Source organism: Motacilla alba, chromosome 24 (assembly GCF_015832195.1).
Source record: "Motacilla alba alba isolate MOTALB_02 chromosome 24, Motacilla_alba_V1.0_pri, whole genome shotgun sequence".
NCBI lineage: Eukaryota > Metazoa > Chordata > Aves > Passeriformes > Motacillidae > Motacilla > Motacilla alba.
In genome coordinates this window covers 1648989-1670560 of record NC_052039.1, presented here as the reverse complement: position 1 = coordinate 1670560, position 21572 = coordinate 1648989, and the positions used below count along the sequence as shown (strand labels likewise).

Below are 21572 nucleotides of genomic sequence, written 5' to 3'. Positions count from 1 at the left end.
GGGGCTATCAGTGCAGGTGTGCCCCGCCCGGGGAATAATGTGCTGTGAGTGCAAGATTCACAAGGCTGAAGAAAAGCTTTATTAAGCTATATTATATTATATTACATACTGTACTGTACTCTATATTAAACTACACTAAACTAAAGAAAAACCAGTGACCCTTTCCAGGCAGTCACGACACAGCTTTGACCAAATTGGTCAATCAGTCCAAAGAATCATCAGTAGAGACCAATTAACAAATCCTTCTGTGGACAATCCCCGTAACACATTCCACATGTGCCAAACAGCAGGAGCAGCACGTAGAGATAAGAATTGTTCTCCTCCTTCTGTCTCTGAGCTTTCTCACTGCCTTCCCCAGGAAAAATCCTGGGAGAGACAATTCTCTGTTCAGAGAATGTGAATACCACTCTGGGAAGTAGGGGTTAGAGGGGACACTGTGGGGACAGCGAGGGACACTGGGGGAATAACATGGACACCGGATCTGGAGGACAGGAATGTAACAGGGTACTGGGGCTGGAGGGGATGGGAGCTCTGGGGAATGGATGACTGTGGATATACTGGGATTAGGGGGAACTGGGGAGACAACAGGTAACACTGTAAGAACATAACGGGGACACTGGGAGGGAATGGAGTGTAGTGGGACACTGGAGTTGTGTAAGGTGTCAATGGGGACATTAGAACTGAGGATACTGGGAGGACACTGGTAGCACTGCTGGAGGGAGCACGGCAGGCGCAGACCCCATGAATTCTCTGGCACACTCACCATCCATCCATCCATCCATTTTATTCCTACAGCACACCACCGCTGGCCTGGGGAGGGGGTCCACGGCTGTGCCTCAGTTTCCCCCTCCCCGCCCCCATCAAACCACGCCGTGCTCCCGCAGCGGCTCCCCATCCACCAGCCTGTCCCACCCCAGCCTGCGCAGGTCCAGGGTCTCGTAGCGGCCCTTGAGCACCAGCTCGGCCACGGCCCTGCCAGCGGCCGGCGCGTGCTGGAGCCCGTGGCCACTGAACCCTGCAGCTGCAAACAGGTTTTCCAGCCGGGGGTGCGGGCCCAGCACCCCGTTCTGGTCGAAGGTGTTGTAGTCGTAGTATCCCGCCCAAGACCCCCGGACCCGCAGGGATTCGAACGCTGGGACCCGCCGAGCCAGCCGGGGCCAGATCTGCTGCTGGAAATAATCGTGATCCACCGAGAGATCGCTGGGATCCGGCTCTTCCTCCTGGAAAAGGATAAGCTGGGGGTGTCTGATAGGGAAGAGGGGGGTGAATGATCTGAGGGGACCCCGCGGGCTCACCTCGGGGGGGCTCATCCCACCCAGGTAGTTCCCGGCAGCGCCGTCCGGACGGAAATAAGCACCAGAGGTGTCGATGAGGAAGGGGCAGGAGAGGCCAGGGCCACTGGGGCAGTGCCAGGTGAACACATACCTGGGGAACCCCCAAACAGAGTGTGAGAGGTGCTCCTCTTGCCCCCCAGTATGGTGCAGTAGGGCTGGAATGTGGAGATGTTTGTCCCCCCCAAAAAAATCCCATTGAGGGGTCATGTCACTCCTAGGCACACTGGAGGGGCTGTGGGCACCGGGGGGATGAGTGAAGTACTGTGGGGGTAGGGCTGGGGGTACTGGCAAGGCAACAGGGGCACGGGGGGAATATCGTGAGAGTACTGTGGATACTGGGGCCACTGGGGGGCAATAGGTGACACTCAGGGGGATAATGGGGACACTGGGACTGGGAGTATGGGGACATAATGGGGACACTGGGGCTGGGGGCACTTGAGGAATAATGGGAGCTCCAGGATGCAAAACCCCACTTCCAAATAAAAAACTGAGGAAGCTCACCATCCCCCCCCTGAAGCTGGAGGGTGGTGGGTGCTGGGATGTGTGTCCCATTCTGTGACCCCCCCAAAATAGCACCTAGGGGTTCATATCACCCCCTCACAGACAGAGGGTGCCAGGATGACACCCCCCAAAATAAAAGTGCTGAGGTGCTCCCCCATGACACAGGGGTGGTGGGTGCTGAAGTACCCCCCGAAACAGCACCAAGGGCATCACCCCTCTGAAGAAGGAGTTTCTGGGTGTGCCCCCACTCTGAGCCCAGGAGCTGACCCCCAACAGAGGGGTGCTGCCAGGCTGTGCCTGCTGTGAGCCCCCAGTACCTCTTCCTGGGCTGGATGGGCAGCGGGGGCCGGCACAGCCCCCTGGGCAGCCCCTCCGCCTCCAGCAGCTTGCCAGCCCAGGCGCCCGCGGCATTGACCACGATGGCACAGGCCACCGGCTGGTACTCCAGGCTGTCTGGCATGTGGACCTGGGAGGGCACAGACGGGGGGTCATGGCTGCAGGGGTGTCCCGGCACTCCCGGGGAGCCGGGGGGCACACACACACTCACGTGGACGTATTTGATGCGCGCAGACGGCGGCACCGACGGCGTCATGTAGTTGGTCGAGGTGACAAAAGCTGGAGGGTTTTGGGGTGAGGTGGGGGGTCCTGGGGGTGGCAGGGGGGAAACCTCACAGTGCACCCCCGTCCCTCACCTCGCACCTCCCCGGAGCAGCTCTGGACTCCCAGGGATGTGGCTTTGCGCCGGAAAGCGTTGAGGAGGGTCCAGGGGTCGAACCAGCCTTCATCCTCCAGCCCTGGGCAGGGAAACATGGGGGGAAACTACTGTGACCCCCAATACATGCACTGTGGGGGGCTGGACCTCCCCTTCCATAAATAATGCCAGGATGAAGGATGCAGGAGGATGAGGAAGGATGTTGAGGGGGGTCTCCATGCCCTCCCCCATCCTCCCACATACCATAGGACGCCACAGCCACATCCTCCGTGTTCATCCAGGGGAACTTCTCCTTCAGTTGAGTGGGGGACAGCAAGGTCACCTGTGCCCCTTCATCCCTGGGGATGGCCAGCATGTGGAGGAGGGTCAGGATGACCCTCAGCCCCTGAAATCCCCCCCCGGCAGGGTCCCATGTGGGTCCCCCACCTCTGGGACTGGACGGTGGCCTCCAGGGCAGCAGCGTTCTGGGGGGCTGCAAGGAACAGGTATCCCCCAGGCCGGAACTGGATGTCGATGGGGGGCTCGTTCGGCACCCCAAGGTAGTTCTGTGAGGAGACGGGGGGACCACAGTGAGTGGGGCTGGACTCCCTAAATTACCCCCGGCCCATCTACCCCACGTACATTGATGTTGCGGAGGAAGCCGGCAGAGAAACGGGACATTTGGATATTTTCCCGGAGGGAAAACTGCTGCCGGATCCCCCCCGCCGACAGCACTGTGGAGGCTCTGGAATACTGAAGGAGAGGACCCCCCAAAGTAGAAGGGGTTGAGGGGGGTCCCCAGGGCCACACCCTGCCCTGGGAGGGGGTGTCTCACCATGGGGTCCCGCTCCACCACGAGCACCCTCATTCCGTGCCGCCGCCGGCCCTCCAGCACCTTCAGCCAGTAGGCCACGGACCAGCCCACCACGCCGCCCCCCACCACCACCACGTCGGCCTCGTCGGGGGGCCGGGGGTCGGGGTGGGTGCCCGGGGGAACCCAGCCCGGCCCGCCGCTGCCCGAGGCCGGCAGCTGCTCCCGCAGGGTCTGGGCCATGCGCTCCAGGGTCTGCCCCAGCTCTGCCGGCGGAGCGGGGGCTGCCGAGCCTGGGGGCACGGCTGGCAGCCCCCGGTACCCTCTGCATCCCTCGGGACCCCTCCGGGACACTCTCAGGATACCCCTCGGACTCCCCCCAGGCCTCTCCGCGAACCCCCCAGGTGCCCCTGGGTCACCGCGAAGATGCCCCAGGGACCCTCTGAACCACCAGAGCCGCTTCCCAGCAGCCTGGCAGCACAGCAGTCCCTCCCACTGGGGAGTCCAGAGTCCGCTCCGGGAATCACCCAAGACCTCCACCAGGTTCCTGCGACGTGCCCCCGGGGACCCCTCCAGTTTCCCCTGGGCCTTCTGGAACCCCCCAGTGCCCTCTGAGACCACCAGCCGCCCAATTCCCCCCAGCCCCTCCGATGCCCCTGCCATCCCCCGCAGTCCCCAGGGATCGCCCCCTGGCCCCTCTGCCACGCTCCCATACACACCCGTAACCGCTCCCGCGCCCCCATTCCCAGCGCCCCCCATTCCCTGCTCCCCTATTCCCAGCGCCCCCCATTCCCAGCTCCCCCATTCCCAGCGCCCCCCATTCCCAGCTCCCCCATTCCCAGCGCCCCCCATTCCCAGCGCCCCCATTCCCAGCAATCCCGCCCCCGCCGTACATCCTCATACACCCCAGCAACCCCTCCACTCCCCGGGACACCCCAGTTTTCTTGACCCTCTCCCCATTGCCCGCCATCCACACCCCGACCCTCCCTCCACTCTTCCCGTGTCCCCCCCGCTGTGTCCCCCAATCCCCCGTGCGCTGCCGGGGACCCCTCCGGCTCTCACCGCGGAAGAAGTCGGAGCTGAGCGGAGCCGCGGTGCGGAGGGGGCGGCCCGGGGCCGCTGCCGGGGTCCCTGCCGGGGTCCCTGCCGCTGCCGGGGTCCCCGGGCCCCCCCCCCCCCCGCTCCCGGGGTGCCCCCCCCAAACCCCCGCGCGCGCAGAGCGCGCCCCCACCGCAGCATGGCCCCGCCCCTTCTGTGGCCCCGCCCCCAGGCCGGGCCTTCGCCCCGCCCCCTCCCGCCGCCGTCCCGCCAATGGCGCGGGGGGGCGGGGCTTCCGGCGGAAGCGCGGGGCAGAGCGACGTGTGCGCCCCGCCGGGCCCGGCGCCGCCGCCATGCTCGACTTCTTCACCATCTTCAGCAAGGGCGGCCTCGTCCTCTGGTGCTTCCAGGGCGTGCGCGGGCCCGCCGCCACCGCCCCCGTCAACGCCCTCATCCGCTCCGTCCTCCTGCAGGTGGGGCGGGGCCGGCTGCCGGGGGAGGAGGGTTGGGTGGGGGTCGCAGACCCGGCATGGGGCGGCGGGAGTGCCCCGTGCCGTGAGGGAGCGGAGCGCTGGGAACCGTCTGCCTGGGGAGGGAGAGGGGGTGAGGCTGCAGGCATGGCGGGGAGGCGGGATGGCACCGTCTGCCCGGCGAGGGAGATCAGCTGAGCCCGCGGAGCTGGCGGGGGAACGGGGAGCGGGGCCACCTGCCTGGGGCGGGGGAGCCAGGGGCACGAGCAGCTCCGGGGGAACGGGATCAGCCCGGTGAGGGGCGGGGGGGGAAGGGAGGGGAGACATGTGAGTGGGACTGTTTACCTGGGGAGGAGAGGGGTGGCACACAGGTGGGATCACCTGTTGGAGGGGACACACAGGCACGACCAGCCCTGGGAGTGGGGCGGGCTGTGGGGTCACCCATTTGGGGGGTGTGGATGGGACCGTCACCTTGGGGAGGACAGACTTGGATGGGACCACCTGCCTGGGACGGGGCACAGGGGGCTCGACCACCGTGGGGTGGGATCACCCAGCTGAGGGGGGATGGATGGGACCAGCTGCCCAGGGCACGTGGGGTCATGTGTAAGGGATGCTGCTTTGGGAAAGGGGGTGACAGGGATGATGGTGGGGACGGGGGGATGTCTGGGATGAGGGGATGGTGGGCGCTGCTGGCACCCCCATTCTGACAGCTCCTCTCCCCCAGGAGAGAGGTGGCAACAACTCCTTCACCCATGAAGCCCTCACGCTTAAGTACAAACTGGACAACCAGTTTGAGCTGGTGTTTGTGGTAAGTGACCCCACCCGGCACCCCTGTGGTGGCAGGAGGGTCCCTCCAGCCCCCCACGTGCCCCCAAACCCAAAGGAAGGGGATTGCCCCAGAAAAGAGGGGGAACAGTTCCCGCTGTGCTGAGGTTTGAGCAAGCAGCTGTTTGCATTGCCTAGGGCTGGACCTCAGCTCCCAGACTGGCTTGGCTCCCCTGTCTCTGAGATCCTGGGGGCGAGGGGCTGTGATGAACAATTCAGGGGGATGTTGAGCAGTGATCTCAGTGCAGCCAGGCTCTCTCCACAAGGGGGGACATGGGTGTCTGTCAGCTGAATGCCACTGCAGTAGCAGCTTATTTTAATCATCTGCAACAGGATTAAAACTAAGCAAACCTCAAATAGAAGTTGCAGCCTTGTAAAACTTTGCTTTGGCCAGAACTATTGAAAAAAAGCCAGAAGTGTGTAATTCCCTTCACTTTATGGAGCATTTAATGCTTTCTTTTTTAGTCTCCTGGCACCTTATCTCCATAAATCCATACAGCCTTTCCTGTTGACCCTCAGATAAGCTAAAGGTTTTCTGCCCTTGCCCTACGTGTCCCTGTTGCCACGAGACAGCCTCTGTGTGTTAGAGTCACCTGTTGAAGCGAAGCTCTGGGCTGTTTTTCACCTTTTTGGGGGCATTTTAAAAGCCTGGGAAGGTGGAGCAGAAAGTGCAGGCTGAAGCTTGCCCAAGTTAAAGAACTTTGAATTAAACAGAGAGGTTTTTGCTTGCTTGCTGCTGTTGAATGTGCTGGAGGTGCAGTGTCTGTTGGCCGTGCTCCTTGGCAGGTGGGCTTCCAGAAGATCCTGACTCTAACCTACGTGGACAAGTTGATAGACGACGTCCATAAGGAGTTCAGGGACAAGTACCGCAACGAGTTCCAGCAGAAAGGAGCCCTGGGCCTCCTAAATGGCACCTTTGATTTTAAAGATGACTTCATGCGCCTCCTCCGGTACAGAGCTTGGGTTTTGTCTCAAATTTCTGTTTTGAGCAGAGATGGGAGTGGGGGAAGAGCTGAAATCCAGGCTAATGGGTCACCTCCCTGTAGGGATGCAGAGGAGAGCAGCAGAGTCCGAGCTCCCACGGTAATGAAGACGTTTGAGCAGTCTCTGAAATCCCAGAAGACTGTCAAGTGTATGATTGAAACCCGAGGGGAGAAACCAAAGGAGAAGGTCAAGAACAAGAAGAACAAAGGTTCCAAAAAGGATGGTGAGTTGATGGGGAAGATTAATGGGAGGGAAATAAATATTCCAGAGCAATGTGTTGCAGCCTGTGCTTTCCCAATCCACTTGGAGCTGGACTGAGCTTTTGCTGGGGCTCTTCCTGTCAGGAACTGAAGCTGTGGCAGCACCCAGTAAAACATCTGCGGGTGACAAGCAGCTCTCAGCAGCAGGGGACAAGGAGGAACTGACCAAGGATGAAATTTTGCAGAAGAACCGGGAGGAATTCTTCAGGAGACACATGAAAGCTGGGGAGAAATCCAGGTGGGTGATGAGGGCATGGGCAGTCTGCCTATGCTTCAAACTAGGCCATGGCTGAATCTCTTCTGCTTTTGGTGACCCCTGGAAGCCAGACCTGACTTTCCTGGACCTTATTTCCCTGATTTCCCTCTTTGCTGAAAAAATTGAGAGAAGACACCGGGGTGTCCTGGAGGGGTAATAGAACCTGATCTTCTTTGCTGGGAGATGCAGAAACCCTGGGAGAAGTCCAGACCTGTCTTTAGTGAGCAGACAGCAGTAGTGCATTGATACCTGGCTTGAGGGGAAGTGGTGCCATACGGGGTTAAAGTTCAGATAAATAAACTCTGGGGATAGATTGGTCAATTTCTGCCTTTTGGAGTCATCCAGGCTTTTATTTTTCACATCTCCTAAGGAGGTGACGGCTGCTGCTTCCCTGCACTGAACACAATGTGATTCTGGTCTTTGTTCCACCAGATCTCCGAAGCCCGACGCACAGAAGGAGAAGGGGAAGAAGCCCCGGGTGTGGGATCTGGGGAACTCTAATGCCAAAGTACTCGATTACAGTAATTCTGCTACCAACGGCAGCGCGGAGGCTTGTCCTGTGGAGGAGTTCGACCCTGACATGGTAGGGAAAAGTCAGGCTCCGTTTGCTGTTGTGCACTCTCTGGGATCAGCTGGGCATTATGAACCCAGCCCAGTCTCTGTGCCTGGATGAGAAGGGATCATGAAGAAACATGAAACGAGGATTGTGGCACTCAGCCCATAAAGCTGTTTCTTCCCCTTGCAGGCCCTGGGGGATAAAAATCGGGAGCCTGGCCGCCTCTATGACCTGGAGTATGAGAGTGATGATGAAGCTGAAGAGGAGAAAGTTGTCCAGAACCCTTCAAAACCCAGGTAGAGGCTCCCACAGCCCTTGCTTGTCACATGGTTCTTGATTTCTCCCGTAACTCCTGTTCCAGTCTAACCAGTAATGCAGGAAGCACAAACTGGTGTGTTTGTCCTCTCAGGGCAAGCCCTTCAGCATCTGACCTTTGCAGATGATCAAACCTCAGTGTAACTCTTCTGCTTCTCCACAGTGTGAAGAAGGGTGGCCTGGGGGGCATGTTTGGCATGCTGAAGGGCCTGGTGGGTTCCAAGAGCTTGACCAGAGAGGACATGGACCCTGTGCTGGAGAAGATGAAGGATCACTTGATTGGTACGTCTGGATCCATGGTGTGAGGGATTAGTGGCAGTTTCCTGTGCTCTGTTGGGTGGGCCCCGGTGTGGGTAGTGCCCGTGGTTTGGGATATTCTTGCCCACAGGAACTGTGGTGGGTTCCTGTCTCACCCCTGAAAAGCCCTTGCGAGTGCAGCAAAAGGGGGCAGCAGTCAGATCCGGTGGAAATCCTGCACACTGACTCCGTCCTTCCCTTGACACCGTTGTGGGACGTACGTAACCTCCTCAGCAGCACTGACTCCCTGTTCTGTCTTTCTCAAAGCTAAAAATGTGGCAGCTGAGATTGCAGTGCAGCTCTGTGAATCTGTGGCCAAGAAACTGGAAGGGAAGGTGATGGGAACGTTCACCAGTAAGTGTCCGTGTGGCATCCTGCATGTGGTTTGGAGCTCAGGAGCATTCCCCATGCGTGACATGTCCTCTTTCCATCCCCTTTTCCCAGCGGTAACCTCGACGGTGAAGCAGGCGCTGCAGGAGGCCCTGGTGCAGATCCTGCAGCCCCAGCGCCGTGTGGACGTCCTCCGCGATGTCATGGATGCCCAGCGCCATCGCCGGCCCTACGTCATAACCTTCTGCGGTGTCAACGGTGTCGGGAAGTCCACCAACCTGGCCAAGGTAGGACAGGACCCTGGATCACAGGAGTGGGGTGATGGGGTCAGGCTGTGCAGCTACCAACTGGCTTTTCTGATCTCTTGCCTCCTGCAGATCTCGTTCTGGCTCATCGAGAACGGCTTCAGCGTCCTCATTGCCGCCTGCGACACGTTCCGCGCGGGAGCGGTGGAGCAGCTGCGCACCCACACGCGCCGCCTCAACGCGCTGCACCCTCCGGAGAGCCACGGCGGGCGCACCATGGTGCAGCTCTACGAGAAGGGATACGGCAAGGACGCCGCGGGCATCGCCATGGAGGCCATCTCCTACGGTATGTGTGGAGCTGGGGCGGGGGTGCCGTCCTGGGGCAGCGCCGTCCTTCACGCTGCCTCGCTGCCGCCCCAGCTCGGAACCAGGGCTTTGACGTGGTGCTGGTGGACACGGCGGGACGCATGCAGGACAACGCGCCCCTGATGACCGCGCTGGCCAAACTCATCGCTGTCAACGCTCCCGACCTGGTCCTGTTTGTTGGGGAAGCACTGGTGGGAAACGAGGCTGTGGATCAGCTGGTGAGTGTGGAGGCTTTGTTCTTGAGAGACGAGGAGGGAAATGAACTCTGTAGGTTTTACCAGAGAATTGGAGGGTGGCAGCACCACAAACGCGTTTCTCGGATCTTTTTTCTCCCCAGGTCAAGTTCAACAAGGCTCTGGCTGATCACTCCATGGCCCAGACACCGCGGCTTATCGATGGGATCGTCCTCACCAAGTTCGATACCATTGATGACAAGGTAAGGAGGCTCCTGAGGTGACAGCACACGGCTCCCTGACAGTGACTGGAGGGGAGAGATGGGAATTGTCAAACACAGGGCACTCCTGCGCTTTCTCCTTGTGTTTAAGCCGTTGAACCCAAATTTGGAAGTCTGGTTTCCACACATGGGGGATGAATGAACGACAAGCTCCCTGAAGGGGAGCAGTGGATTTCACAGTGCTGCTTGTCCCTGGCAGGTGGGTGCCGCCATCTCCATGACCTACATCACGAGCAAGCCCATCGTTTTCGTTGGTACCGGACAAACCTACTGTGATCTGCGAAGCCTTAACGCCAAGGCTGTGGTCGCAGCGCTCATGAAGGCCTAAACACCAAATCGCTGTGTGCAGATGTCCCAGAAGAACCTGCTTTACCCTGTCACCAACTAGTCTTTCCCGTGTAGTGCAGAACAGAATGGAGGAACAGCAGCATGAAGAGTACTTTTTTGGATAAACCCCCTTTTATCCAGAAAAAGCCCTTCCCTGGGTTCCTCCATTCTGTGTCCAGTGACGCAGGCTCCCTTGCGGGGAGGCCGAATCCAGAGCTTTGTATTGTTCGTGCTGCACGGGGGGGTGGGTGGTGCCAGGATCTGCTGTGCTTTTTGGTGGGTTTGAAGGCTTTTTATTGAGCTGCTTTTGATTTTTAGACCAGCTTAGGGAGGAGGCAGGAGGGACTTGGACTTAGGGGCAACATTAGATCTGGCTGTTAATGTTGCTGCTCGTGGCAGCTCCACCGAAGCTGATAAACCAAAAAAAAAGGTGACAGGCCTGTGCTGGGCTGGAGGGGACATGCTAAATTGCCTTAAAGTCCCCCATATCTGTCCTCACTGGGACTCTGAAGCAGGGTCCCCAGACACCACGTATTTGGGCAGGAGCTGGAGAGCTGCAGCAGCCAGGTCCAGAGGAGGAAGGCAGCGCACCCTGCCTGGCCCCTGCCCGCTGGTCTTGGCGTTACTTGCTAGTAAAAAAGGAAAAAAAACCAAACCACATTAATACTGGAAGAGAATGGTGGCTGCTTGCTGCTTTCCTGCACCCTTTCTCCCCGCTCCGAGTGCCTCTTGATCCCGGTCGGAAGTGCTACACTGAGTAATACAAACCTCTGATGTCTTGTAGCTCTGTATTGCAGATGTGCTATAGTGCAATAAATTGAATGCTGTCTGCTAAGAGACATAATTTATATAAAATAAACTTCATAATTTGTTCTCTGTGTATAAATAACTTGCCTCCAGCCAGGACCTGTTTCCTACTGGGTTTGGGGGAGATGAACTCCCACCAGTGTGAGGGGTGAAAGGGCCTTTAAATGATACAGCAGCCAACGTTCAGTGAGCAAGCCTTTAATACAACTTCAACATACAAAATACTGTACAGTAAAAAGACAGGACTAGAAAACTAGAGCTTCCAGTAAAAAAAAAAAAGCTCAAGTTTCATTTTTCAATTGAAATACAGGATATAAAAGCACTAGGTATGAAGTTAGAGGAGGCTGCAGCTCCCTCGGGGATACCGCGCTCCGCAGGCACGTGCAGCCCCAGTAAAACCACAATTACTGTGTTGGACCAGCTGTTCATCCGTGGTGCCTCTGTCCTGGCCTCGTCCCTGCTGGAAGGGTCCTGGCTCAGTGCTGGACAGCAGTGGGACAGTGGTGGGCTCCGGCCTCCCTGAGGGCTCCTGGCCTGGCCTGGGCCTGTCCCAGGAGCCCCTGCCACGGCTCAGGGCCTGGGCAGGGCTGAGGCTCAGGGGCTGCATCCTGTGTGGAAGCAAAGGCTGAAACCTGCCTGGGACTCCAGGGAGCAACACAGGCTGAAGCCCCTTGGCTCCAGAGAGCCTTCCTTACCTTTTACCTCAGCGTGGGCAGCGGCAGAGCCGTTCAGCTGCTGCCCCTCCTTGGGCACACCTGGGGCAGAGCAGAGACCAGTCTCAGGTGGAGAGCCAGCAGCCCATGTGCTGGTTTCACACAGGCTTTCCTGGCTTGGCTAACCCTCAGAATACCTGCGAGCAAGGCTCTGGCCAGTGAACCCATTTCCCCCCATTTTTATGATTTATTAGTGATACCTCTTTCATAAAAGCATTGGCTCAGGCTGAGCAGCATGAGGGTCAGTGAGGCCCCTTCACTAAAAAAGGAACAAGCAGCTGCACATGAAAAACAAAGTCTGCAGGCATGGGAAGCAGCACAGCTGTCTAAACTGTTAAAACATACAGTGTTTTCAGAAAAGTAACCCGCAGATCCAGCTACACTTAGAGACACGTCTGCTTTTTTTTAAAAAAAAAAAGCTTCAGGAATCTATCTAGCATGGAGAACAGGGGCCACTACCCCTGCCTACTCTGCACGGTGCCAGCCAAGGGTCCCCCAGCCCCTGGCCCCGTACCTGCGCGGCCCCGCGTGGCAATCTCGCTTGTCAGCCGCTCGAAGTACTCGGGCAAGTCAGCGTAGTCGTCTCCGTAGGAAATCACTTTGATCCCTTTGTCCAGCATGTTCTCACGGAGCTTCTTGAACTCATCCACATCCCCCCTCCGCACCAGCATGAAGTGCTCCAGGTCTGACTTGTGCTTGACAGCCTCTAAAAACAGGGCCTGAAACGTGGTGTCATCAACTGTCCAACCACAGCCCAAGAAGAGGAAGGACTTATTTTCATACAGCTTCTGAATCTCTCGCTTTAAGAAAGGGAAAGATGTTGGTCAAGGTGAGCTTCATCCTCACGAGAGACAGCACCTGCCCTGTCCCTGGGGAGGAGGCTCTGCAGCCATGCCATTCTTCAGCAAGTGTGGGAGGTGTTCCAGCACCTTGGCAGGCCAGGGAATTCACCCCTCCTGTTTCCCATATCTAATGAGTTCTCCCCCACCCTCTGGGAAGCTCAGTCTAAACTGAGCTGAGCTGTGCCTGGTTGACCCAGGGGGGAGCTGTAGCTGCCAGGCCTGGCCCCCAGCGTGGCTCACCATGACCTCGGTGTTGCGCAGCACGTTCTGGTAGCCGGCCGGGTGCAGGACGATGCCGCTGGGGTTGGTGTAGACGCCGTGGATGTGCAGGACGCTGAGCTTCCTCTTCTCTTGTGCCCACTCCAGCACCTGCACAACACAAACCCGCAGCAACGTGGTGAGTGTATCACATTGGCCACCACAGCACTGCTAAATGCAACATTTTGGGGAAGCACTCCAAAGAGGCTGCTTCTTCCTCATCTTTTCTCCTCCATCAGCCTCTAGCCCATGGCCTGCAGCCACAGCCTGGGGTACTCTTTTGGGTCAACACTTCAGCTGATTGGTGAATGTGATGAGAAGACTGAATCAAAATGCCAGATTGACCAGAAAAAGGGGAAAAAACTACAAATCCTATGTCAGCATGTTTGTCAAGCCTACCAAGTTGTATTTTGTGGCCCCTACTGGCTCTGAGGCAGTCACCAGCTGAGCTGACCTCCATTTCAGACAGCTGCTTCCGAGGCTCTCGGTTTACTCCTGCAGACCTCAGCTCGTTTAAGCTTGCAATAATTAGAATGCTTACTAGTAACACTGTAAGTACTTCGAGCCATGTAGATTAAGAGGTCACGCAGGAAACGTGAAGCAGAGAAATGAGAATTAAAAGAGAGCAAGGACTGCACAGGACACAGATATTGAGGGTGTTTAACATGCAAACAGAAGGATGAGATGCTCCCCACCAGTAAAATGCGTGACGGAGAGATGAGGTGGGCAGGTGCAGAGTTCAGGGTTTCACAGCCTGACTGGGGCAGGAGGAGGGATTTTTGCATAAAGAGAGTAGCTCTGAGAGTGCAGCAGGAGGAGCCATTCCAGCCACTGCAGGAAGAGGACATGGGCAAGGGGGGAGCCTTGAAGGCTGCAGCCCTGAACGCCCATCAAGAAAAGCACTGTGCAGCACCTTATAAAAATAAAAAGTTCAGCTTTGTATCTTGTGTGGAGTTTCTCATATGGGTTAGAAACATCAACCCGAGCCTTATGTGGAAGCAAGGCCAAGCCAGAAGTTTCAAGGACAGAGATCAAAGGAATAGCAGGCTTAAGGACTCCTCCTGAGCACTGGATGGCAGCCAGCAAACCAGCGTTCCAGAAAGCAGCGTTCCTCCTCATTCCTCTGCTTGCTGCCCTGGACAGTCAGAGCCTCTGCCTGGAGCTTGTCTGCCACCAGTTAAACCACTACAATCAGTACAATGCCCTCAGGCAGCATGAGAGCACATTCTGCACCACCACAGTCCCTGACAAAAGAAATAATCATCCTTTACCTTCTTTTCATCAGTCAGGTCAAGAGACTCAAGGTGCTTCCCCTGGTGTGCTGCATACAGCTCCAGCAGGTTATCAAAGTTTGTGGTTAACACAAGGGCCCCGTTTTCCATCAAGTGAAGCACAGACTGAAGCAGCTGCTTCCCAGAATCTTCCATTTTGGATTCCAGGTCATCAAACACCTCGTATAAACAGTCCTTGAAAAAGGTTGAGCGAACGTTGCTTGTGCGCTGAGAAGGGGAGAGAGACTGAGATCAGAGCTCAGCCCTGTAACACCTCATGCCAAATGGCCCCATGAAAAACTACCCACAAAAAACTACCCACGTTTCCCCAACACCCTGCAAAGCTCCGGGTCCTTGTAGGGCAAACACAGAGCCTTGGCTGCACCAGGTGGATGCTCTCCTTCAGCATAGTCGTAGGATCACGGAATCCCAGACTGGTTTGGGTTGGGAAATACCTTAAAGCCCACTCTGCCATCTGGTCCCACTCTGTGCCATGGGCAGGGACACGTTTCAGTATCCCAGGTTGCTCCAAACCCCTCCAGTCTGGCCTGGAACACTCCCAGGGATGGGGCAGCCACAGCTTCTCTGGGCTATCTCACCACCTTTACAAGGAAGAATTTCTTCCCAATATCCCATCTATCCCTGCCCTCTGGGGAAGTGGGAAGCCACCCCCCTTGTCCTGTCACTCCAGGCCCTTGTCCACAGTCTCTCCCCATCTTTCTTGTCAGCTCCCTTCAGGTATTGGAAGGCCACAATTAGGTCACCACTGAAGCCTTCTTCTCCATGTTTAACAATCCCAGTTTTCTCAGCCTTTCCTCATAGGAAGGTGCTCTATCCCTTTAATCATCGTGGTCCAGGTGAAACACCCAAACCCCACATCCACAGCAGGGTTATGTCTCAGGCACCTGGCACAGTAAGTGCACCTGCAGCTCTTTGTACAAAGGGGAATTGTTGGGATGGGGGCACCATTGCTGGAGAACCAAACCTGGCTATTTCCAAAAGCCAGATCCTATGCTCAGGGCAGGCACAAGCACACTGACCGGAGACAGCTTCTGAATAAGGTCATGGGCAACATGGACCAGGTTCTTGTCTTCGTGAAGACACTTCTGGAACCGTTTGCTCTCTTCATCTTCCAGGAGATCAAAGTCAATAGCAGCATCCAGGAGGGCCTGAATCAGCCCCTTCCAGGACTTCAGTGCTGGGACCTGGGGAGCAACTGCAGCACTAATTCCTGTCCCAATCACCAAAACAAGTTCCCGAGGCTTCTTGGTTTTGAGACTTGGCAACAGCTTCCTGCAAAAGGAGAAAGGAGCACAGCTGGTACCATCATGAGTGGAAGGGTGTCTGGGGTGGTGGCACATGCAGACTGAGGGAGAGTGAGGTACCCTGTGCCTAAATTTTGAATCAAATATCCCTTGGGGCTCTCTGATAAACAGAGCATGAGAGGAGCAGCTTGGTATCCTTAGAGGATAGCAGGCAGCTGCATGGATCAGCAGCACAAATGCTCCCAATACAAGGTCTGTAATTACAACATTTTGGGAATCAAATCTGTTACCAGGATGGTTACTGGGGAAGTCAATGATGCCCTGGGGTGCTTCTGCAGCAAAGCTAATCCACTAAAAGTCTGGAATAAGGGAAGTCTATTAATAAAAGTTACATGGAGGGCTGGAGGGCATGGGAAAGGGGTGGTGAGCACAAGAGAATGAGACACACACACGCTCTGTGTCCCGAGATAAAACGTGTGCCAGATCCCATGCAGGTCAGAAATGCAACCTGGTTTAAACAAGGTGCAGAACAGGGGCCTTGAGACAACAGCTCCACATACCCCAGCACAGAGAAAAGCAAGGGAAGGCTTCCTCCTAGCTCTGCCCTGGAGGGGCCTAGCCCCAGTTTGCTGAGGAACTCCCTCAGCTGTACCAGTGATCCCTTCCCTGTGATGCCTGCAATGTCAGCAGGATGCTCAAGGCCAATTTTTTAGCATATCCCAGATGATACATAGTCACATGAAAGGGCTGCAGGGCTCTGTTCTCCTTATTCCTCATCCCCTCCTCCCTATTTTTCTGGCTTTACACCTGCACAGACCTTTTAAATGTGACCTTTATCATTTATTAAGCAGATGTGTTGCTCCTTGCCTTGCCTGGTGTCCAGCTGCTTTCTGCAGCTTCCCAGGATTGGAGCAGCAGCCCGGGAAAGCAACTTGTATGGAAGAAATGGGCTTTATCAGCAAACACGTGATATTTAGTGAAAAGGGGAGAGGAAACCAACACCACACAGACGGAGCTGTGCCTCCCCTCAGCTCCTGCCTATGAAACAGACTTGTTAACCCTTTCCTCGAGAAGGGCTTCACTGTAACTGCTGATAAACGGGGTTTAATTTGAGGACTGCAAGCCTTTTGTGAGGAATAAATTAGTATTCAGGCTAATGAGCTAGTATAAAAACATTATTGGAAATACAGAGACTGAAATCCAAATTAATAACAAACACCCAAGTCTGAATGTCCTGCATGCCTGCCCTGCTGATAAATGCACTTGTTTCTACCTTGATATCCTGAGCAAGGAAAAAATAATCTCCCAGCGTCTTTTCTGCACATTCCAGGGTCACAGATCAACCTCGAGACCGCACAGAACTACCCTGCAGCCCTCCAGAACTTGCAAATAAATCAAATTAGTGGGAGACAACCCCCCAGCTGAATTAGCTGCTTGTTCACAAGAACTTTTGAGCCTGCAGCAGTCACAGTCCCAGTCTCTGATGGACAGAATTATCCACCATTCAGATTCCCACTCACGGAACTCTAAGACCACCTACTTTTAAGCACAGGGAGCCTCAGAGTGAATTGTTTAGCCTTTACATGCAGCTCAACCATATTAATTTGAGTAACACCCTGTCCTCCTGGAAACCACCATCCAACTCAAGTGAAAAAGCACAACCACCGTGTCCAAGCTGACACTCCGAGTGGACAGGACCATGAAGACAGGGCAGCAAAACACAGCTTTGAGAGCGACCCCATCCCCTGGCTGAGGGTAAAAACCCCAAAAAAAGTACATTCTGGGCGTGAAGGTGTTTGTTCCACAAACAGCAGGAAAGCCGAGGGCACGGCCAGAAGCCAGCACACAGCTCTTGGATCAGGAAACGAAACAGCCGCGGTCGCCAGGGGTCACAATCCTTAAAGAACCATGCGAGGCAAAGGAAAAGGCTCTTATTAGCACAAACTCACTGGAGCATAAATAAATTTACCTGGGCTTTTTTGCAGGTGGCATTCCATCTTCCAGTAATGTTTCCTTGCCCAGGCTCACCGTAGAAGCCATCCAGTTTCTGCAGCAGACAAATCACCACAAGCGAAGTCACTGCACATGGACACCACCACCTGGACAACAAGGTTTTACAGAACCAGCTTTGCACAGGTGGATAAATCTCAGGTTTGTTATCGTTCCAAGATCACCTCTGGGCTGAGAATTGCATGTTTTTGTCTCTGAACTTTGTTCCGCAGTCTCATCCTCTTCCTTAACCTCTTTTACCATAAAATCCTTGGCTGTTTTTCCCAGGTGTGATTGCCTCAGCAAAACACACTTTGCCAGCCCCTTCGTTTCACCTCAGCCGCTCATTTTTCCCGAGAGCCTGGGTCTAGGAGAAGCACTCCCCCCTTCCCGACAAAGCCTGTCAGCAAACTTGCTGCTTGGGAAACAGTGGGAGGGAAGAGAAGACAAAGAGATTTTTGTTGGCTCCAAAAAGCCACGGAGAGCATTTCATTCCCTGGTGATGAGAGAAGGGTTTCCCAGCCCGCCATGAGTCTGCAAGCACTGGGAAATGACCTTAAAGCCCACAGAAAGGAAGTGCAGTTTGAGAACTCTTTCAACAGCCCGTCACATAAAACACAAAAGCTCTGCCAGCACGCAGTACTCTCCCACTCTGCTTCTCCCAAATAAGTCTATGAAAAGGGAATGAAAAAGAACAGGACTGTTCACCCTCCTCTGCTTTTTCTTTGCCAATTGTAATGAAGAGTCCATCAAAAACTCTGTCAGACAAGGGCTTTTGGCCAGAGGAAAGGCTGAGGAAGAGCTGCTGACCCAAATTCACCGAGTTTTTGCAGGTTTTGCCATCTCAGGGGGATCTGTAGGTTTGTTCTAGAGATGACATGCTGTGATTGCTCCCTGGCAGCCCAGCAGGTGACAATGGGAAGGTCTGTCCAGGTAGGACCTGTAAGTGTTGGCATGGATCATGTGAGAAACCAGCCAGTATTCTAGGAAAGCACCACCTTTCAGTGCTGGATGATGAGAACAGGGCAAAGTGACACTGTCAGGTGCTCAGACACACTGTGTGTGCAGCCTTTACCCTTGGACCCCTTTGGAAAACTTTACACAATGGCATTATGGAATGGTTTGGGCCGGACAGGACCTTAGAGCTCGTGTCGTTCCACCCCCTGCCTTGGGCAGGGACACTTTCCACCACACCACGTTGCTCAATAATAAATCATTGTACTGACAGCAGAACACCTCCAAGAGCTGCTTTTCACTGCCTACCTCCTGGAACATTACTGAACACGTGCTGCTCATCACTCCAAATAATCACCTTTTTATCTTACTGGGCCTTACTGTAGGGCTCAGATTTTGGATAAAAGTGTCAAAGGCTTTTAGCAAGTGAGGATCCCCCTGGTTTTGCCCATGCCAGGCAGGACTCCTCCATCACACCCTCTTTTGAACATTGTGCCCTGCCTTTTTCCAACCCACATTCGGCCCAGGAGCTCAGTGCTGCTCTGACAATGAACCTCTGCAGCCTCATCACCCCTGAATACCTGCAACCTGTCAGGTGAACTATTTTGGGGGGGTTACATCTCCAAAGACCAAAGCAGTGACTCTCAGGAAGGCAGGAGGACCTGCTGGACACAGATCTGTCAGACCCCCCATCAAATCCCTGCTGAGTGACTGCAGCCAAGCACAGTCAGGATAAAGGGGGGAAAGCCCCTCTTCTTCCTTCCCAGGAGGGTCCCATCTCTCCTTTTGGATTAGCTGATTTTTCTGGAAGGACAGGCTGCTTCGACAAAGCCAGCCAGATTTTATTTAGTGGTGTAAAGATGCTTTAGAAAAGGCAGGGACTAACAATAGACAACTGGAGTGATTCAGAGGGAAGTTTGAGCTCCTGCTGGTGTCAGGTCTGCCCTCAGCCCCTGTGCAGAAGCAGAGCTACAGCCAAAGGTAAATCCTGCCTTGCTTTCTAAATTGGATATAATTTAAGCTCATAATTATCTTTGCATTGTGAATCATCAGTTGAGCCTCGAATATCAAGGTTGTTTGTAAACTCCCACCTAGAGCTCCCCTGTTTGCTTCCACCTGCCTCAGCAGTGCTGCCATCTCACTCACCCTGCACATTCCCATGCTATTAACAGCAGGAATGGAGCCATCAAATCAATTTTAAGTGCCTCTAAATGACATTTGAAAAGCAATTTTAAACTTACGAAAAAACACCTTTTGGAATTATAATCACCTTGTAAGGTTTTCTGATATAATGACCTTCAACCTTCAAGTCTATTATTTAGTGCAGAGAGCCATAAAGGAACAAAAACCCCATTATAAATACAGCCTAGTTCCAAAAAAGTTATTACAGGTCTTAAAAAGAATTCATGGGGATTCAGCCAAGAAATAAAAACCTCCAGTTTTTAGTCCTGGGAAGAACTCTGCTTGCTAGAGGGATGGATTGTGCTGGCACAGCTGAGGTAGCCAAAATTAAATGGAATTACCTCAGAGCATGACACTGCCATGGGAAAAAACCACAGCAGGTACTGCAGGTTCCCCCGGGAACACAGGTGCCATGGAGGAGAGGGAGCCACAGGCACTGAGAAGATAAGAAGTGTCTCTCCAGCCTTCTTCAGACATTGGGAACTTTCCAGCTATTTAGACTACAGGGAGTGAAGACTGTAAACACAACACTCCATGGATTCCTGGCTCAGCTGCCCCACTCCACTGTCACAGCCTTGTCCCCATCGCTTTTATCAGGGTTAAAAGAGACTCCCTGTGTGGGTTTGCTGCGTTCTCTTTCTCCCTCCACACCACAGAAATTCCTCAATTTATCCTAAAGCCTTCTAGACTTCCAGACTTAAACTGTGCCTAAGTCACCAAAACTGGACAAACCCAACCACAGCAACTCCCCGTGGGACACAGACACATCCAGCTGCAGAAATGTTGGAAATGTGAAGGTGTATCCCAGGTAAAAGCAAACACCTGAACACCAGGTGTGTCAAACAAAGGCCAAGGATCACACAGGGTGTGTATTTACAAAAACCTCTCTGCAGCTCTGCAAAACACAACCACGCCACACAGTCAACACCAGAGCCCAACCTGCAGAACCAAAATGGGGAATTAATGGAACATTTTCTCCCCCACCTCAAGGAGAAGTCACTGCTGACACCAGCTCCATGCTCAGCACCCAACACACAACTAAAGCTATACCTGGATGTTTAAAATTGAAGCCAAGTGATCCAGCACCATGCTGGAAGATGGGCTCTTCCAGAAGACCTCCACAAATTCCCAGAAGAAACAAGTACAAATCTACTGCTCATCCATTATTTTCAGCTTCTTTGAGTGCTGAGAACTGCCACTAGCAAAGATGTCATTCCCAGCTTCTTTTTCAGTTCAGCAGCCTTAAGGTGTTGGGATAAGATAGTGTAAAAGCCACTCTGTTTCAGCTGGAAGTTGAGCTGTCCCCGGCCAATTCCCAAGCCTACCCCTCCACGTGGGAGCTGCACTGGAGCTGGATCAAAAGCATCCTAAAAACACAGGCTCCAGGGACAATGGGCCCGAGGACAAGCCCCGCTCCTGTCCAAGCCACAAAAACACAGGATTCAGCCTCCTTGGACGCGAGTCAAAACACACCAGAGGATTTTATTCAACGCTGTGATTCTCCACGTGCTTCCCAACGGCTCCATGAGCGAGGAGAGGCAGTGACACAGCAAAGCCTGGCGGAGCTCTGTATCCCCCAGGCTCCCACGGACGCACGCCGGCTTTCCAGAACTGCCTCTGGAAAGGGAAGCGGGGAGGGGGGGGTCACACCTCCGGGTTTGCTCGAGCCCTTACCTGTGCTCTCCGTTGTGCCCTCCTCGCTAAAGCTGCGGGAAAAGCAACAACACGGGGATTCAGCAGGCGGGGAGGACACCGAGGCTCCTTTCCCACGGGGACGCATCAATAAAAACGAGCTTTTATAGAGGGCGACGGCGCGGCGGGGCCGAGCCTCAGGCGGGCCGGCCGCCGCTGCCGGAGGTTTGCGGGCCCCCCGGCTCAGCCCCGGCGCCGCCGCCGCCCGGCGCTCCCCTCAGGCCGCTCCGTCCCCTCAGGCCGGCGGCCATGGGACCCCCCGCTATGGCGGCCCCGTCGCTATGGCAACAGCTCCCCCCCCCCCCCCGCTGTCTCCATGGCAACCGCGCCCTGCCCGCCCCCCGCCGCCGCGCGCCCCGCACGCACCTGGCGCCGCGCGCGCGGCCCCATTGAGGAGACGCCGCCGCGCCGCGCGCAGCCGCCCCGCCCCGCGCCCGGCCGCGCCCCGCCCCACGGGACGGCTTGGCCCCGCCCCCTTGCAGCCCCGCCCTGTCACTGGCTGGCAGCGGAAAAGGCGGGGCCAGGCGTGGGAACGTGGC

The 21572-nt window shown here is 55.4% G+C and overlaps 3 protein-coding genes across 7 annotated transcripts; 1 reads left to right on the top strand and 2 right to left on the bottom strand.

The window, feature by feature from the left end:
* Positions 1 to 768: 768 nt before the first annotated feature.
* FOXRED1 (FAD dependent oxidoreductase domain containing 1) lies at positions 769 to 4480 on the bottom strand. Its single transcript, XM_038161466.1, has 10 exons — positions 4400 to 4480; positions 3362 to 3603; positions 3169 to 3279; positions 2974 to 3092; positions 2791 to 2885; positions 2528 to 2629; positions 2383 to 2450; positions 2153 to 2301; positions 1296 to 1425; positions 769 to 1220 (listed from the first exon to the last, which is right to left on the bottom strand). Exons 2-10 carry the CDS (start codon positions 3578 to 3580, stop codon positions 861 to 863), a joined length of 1353 nt encoding a protein of 450 aa, XP_038017394.1. The 5' UTR covers positions 3581 to 3603; positions 4400 to 4480; the 3' UTR covers positions 769 to 860.
* Positions 4481 to 4680: 200 nt separating this feature from the next.
* SRPRA (SRP receptor subunit alpha) lies at positions 4681 to 10932 on the top strand. Its single transcript, XM_038161468.1, has 14 exons — positions 4681 to 4848; positions 5570 to 5653; positions 6457 to 6620; positions 6717 to 6877; positions 6999 to 7152; positions 7603 to 7753; positions 7916 to 8022; positions 8205 to 8323; positions 8606 to 8692; positions 8783 to 8955; positions 9046 to 9259; positions 9334 to 9497; positions 9617 to 9715; positions 9933 to 10932. The coding sequence occupies exons 1-14, from the start codon at positions 4729 to 4731 to the stop codon at positions 10059 to 10061; spliced, it is 1926 nt and encodes a 641-aa protein (XP_038017396.1). The 5' UTR covers positions 4681 to 4728; the 3' UTR covers positions 10062 to 10932.
* A 117-nt stretch (positions 10933 to 11049) lies between these two features.
* FAM118B (family with sequence similarity 118 member B) lies at positions 11050 to 21459 on the bottom strand. Of its 5 annotated transcripts, none has more exons than XM_038161471.1 (9): positions 21400 to 21459; positions 21016 to 21047; positions 17186 to 17263; positions 14992 to 15244; positions 13952 to 14179; positions 12663 to 12791; positions 12095 to 12380; positions 11563 to 11622; positions 11050 to 11475 (listed from the first exon to the last, which is right to left on the bottom strand). In XM_038161471.1, exons 3-9 carry the CDS (start codon positions 17254 to 17256, stop codon positions 11462 to 11464), a joined length of 1041 nt encoding a protein of 346 aa, XP_038017399.1. In that variant the 5' UTR covers positions 17257 to 17263; positions 21016 to 21047; positions 21400 to 21459; the 3' UTR covers positions 11050 to 11461. The 5 variants fall into 5 exon arrangements, with proteins under 5 accessions (XP_038017399.1, XP_038017397.1, XP_038017401.1 ...); XM_038161469.1 differs by having other exon boundaries at positions 17186 to 17315; positions 21400 to 21458; XM_038161473.1 differs by having other exon boundaries at positions 12095 to 12299; positions 17186 to 17315; positions 21400 to 21458.
* Between the last annotated feature and the right edge of the window lie 113 nt (positions 21460 to 21572).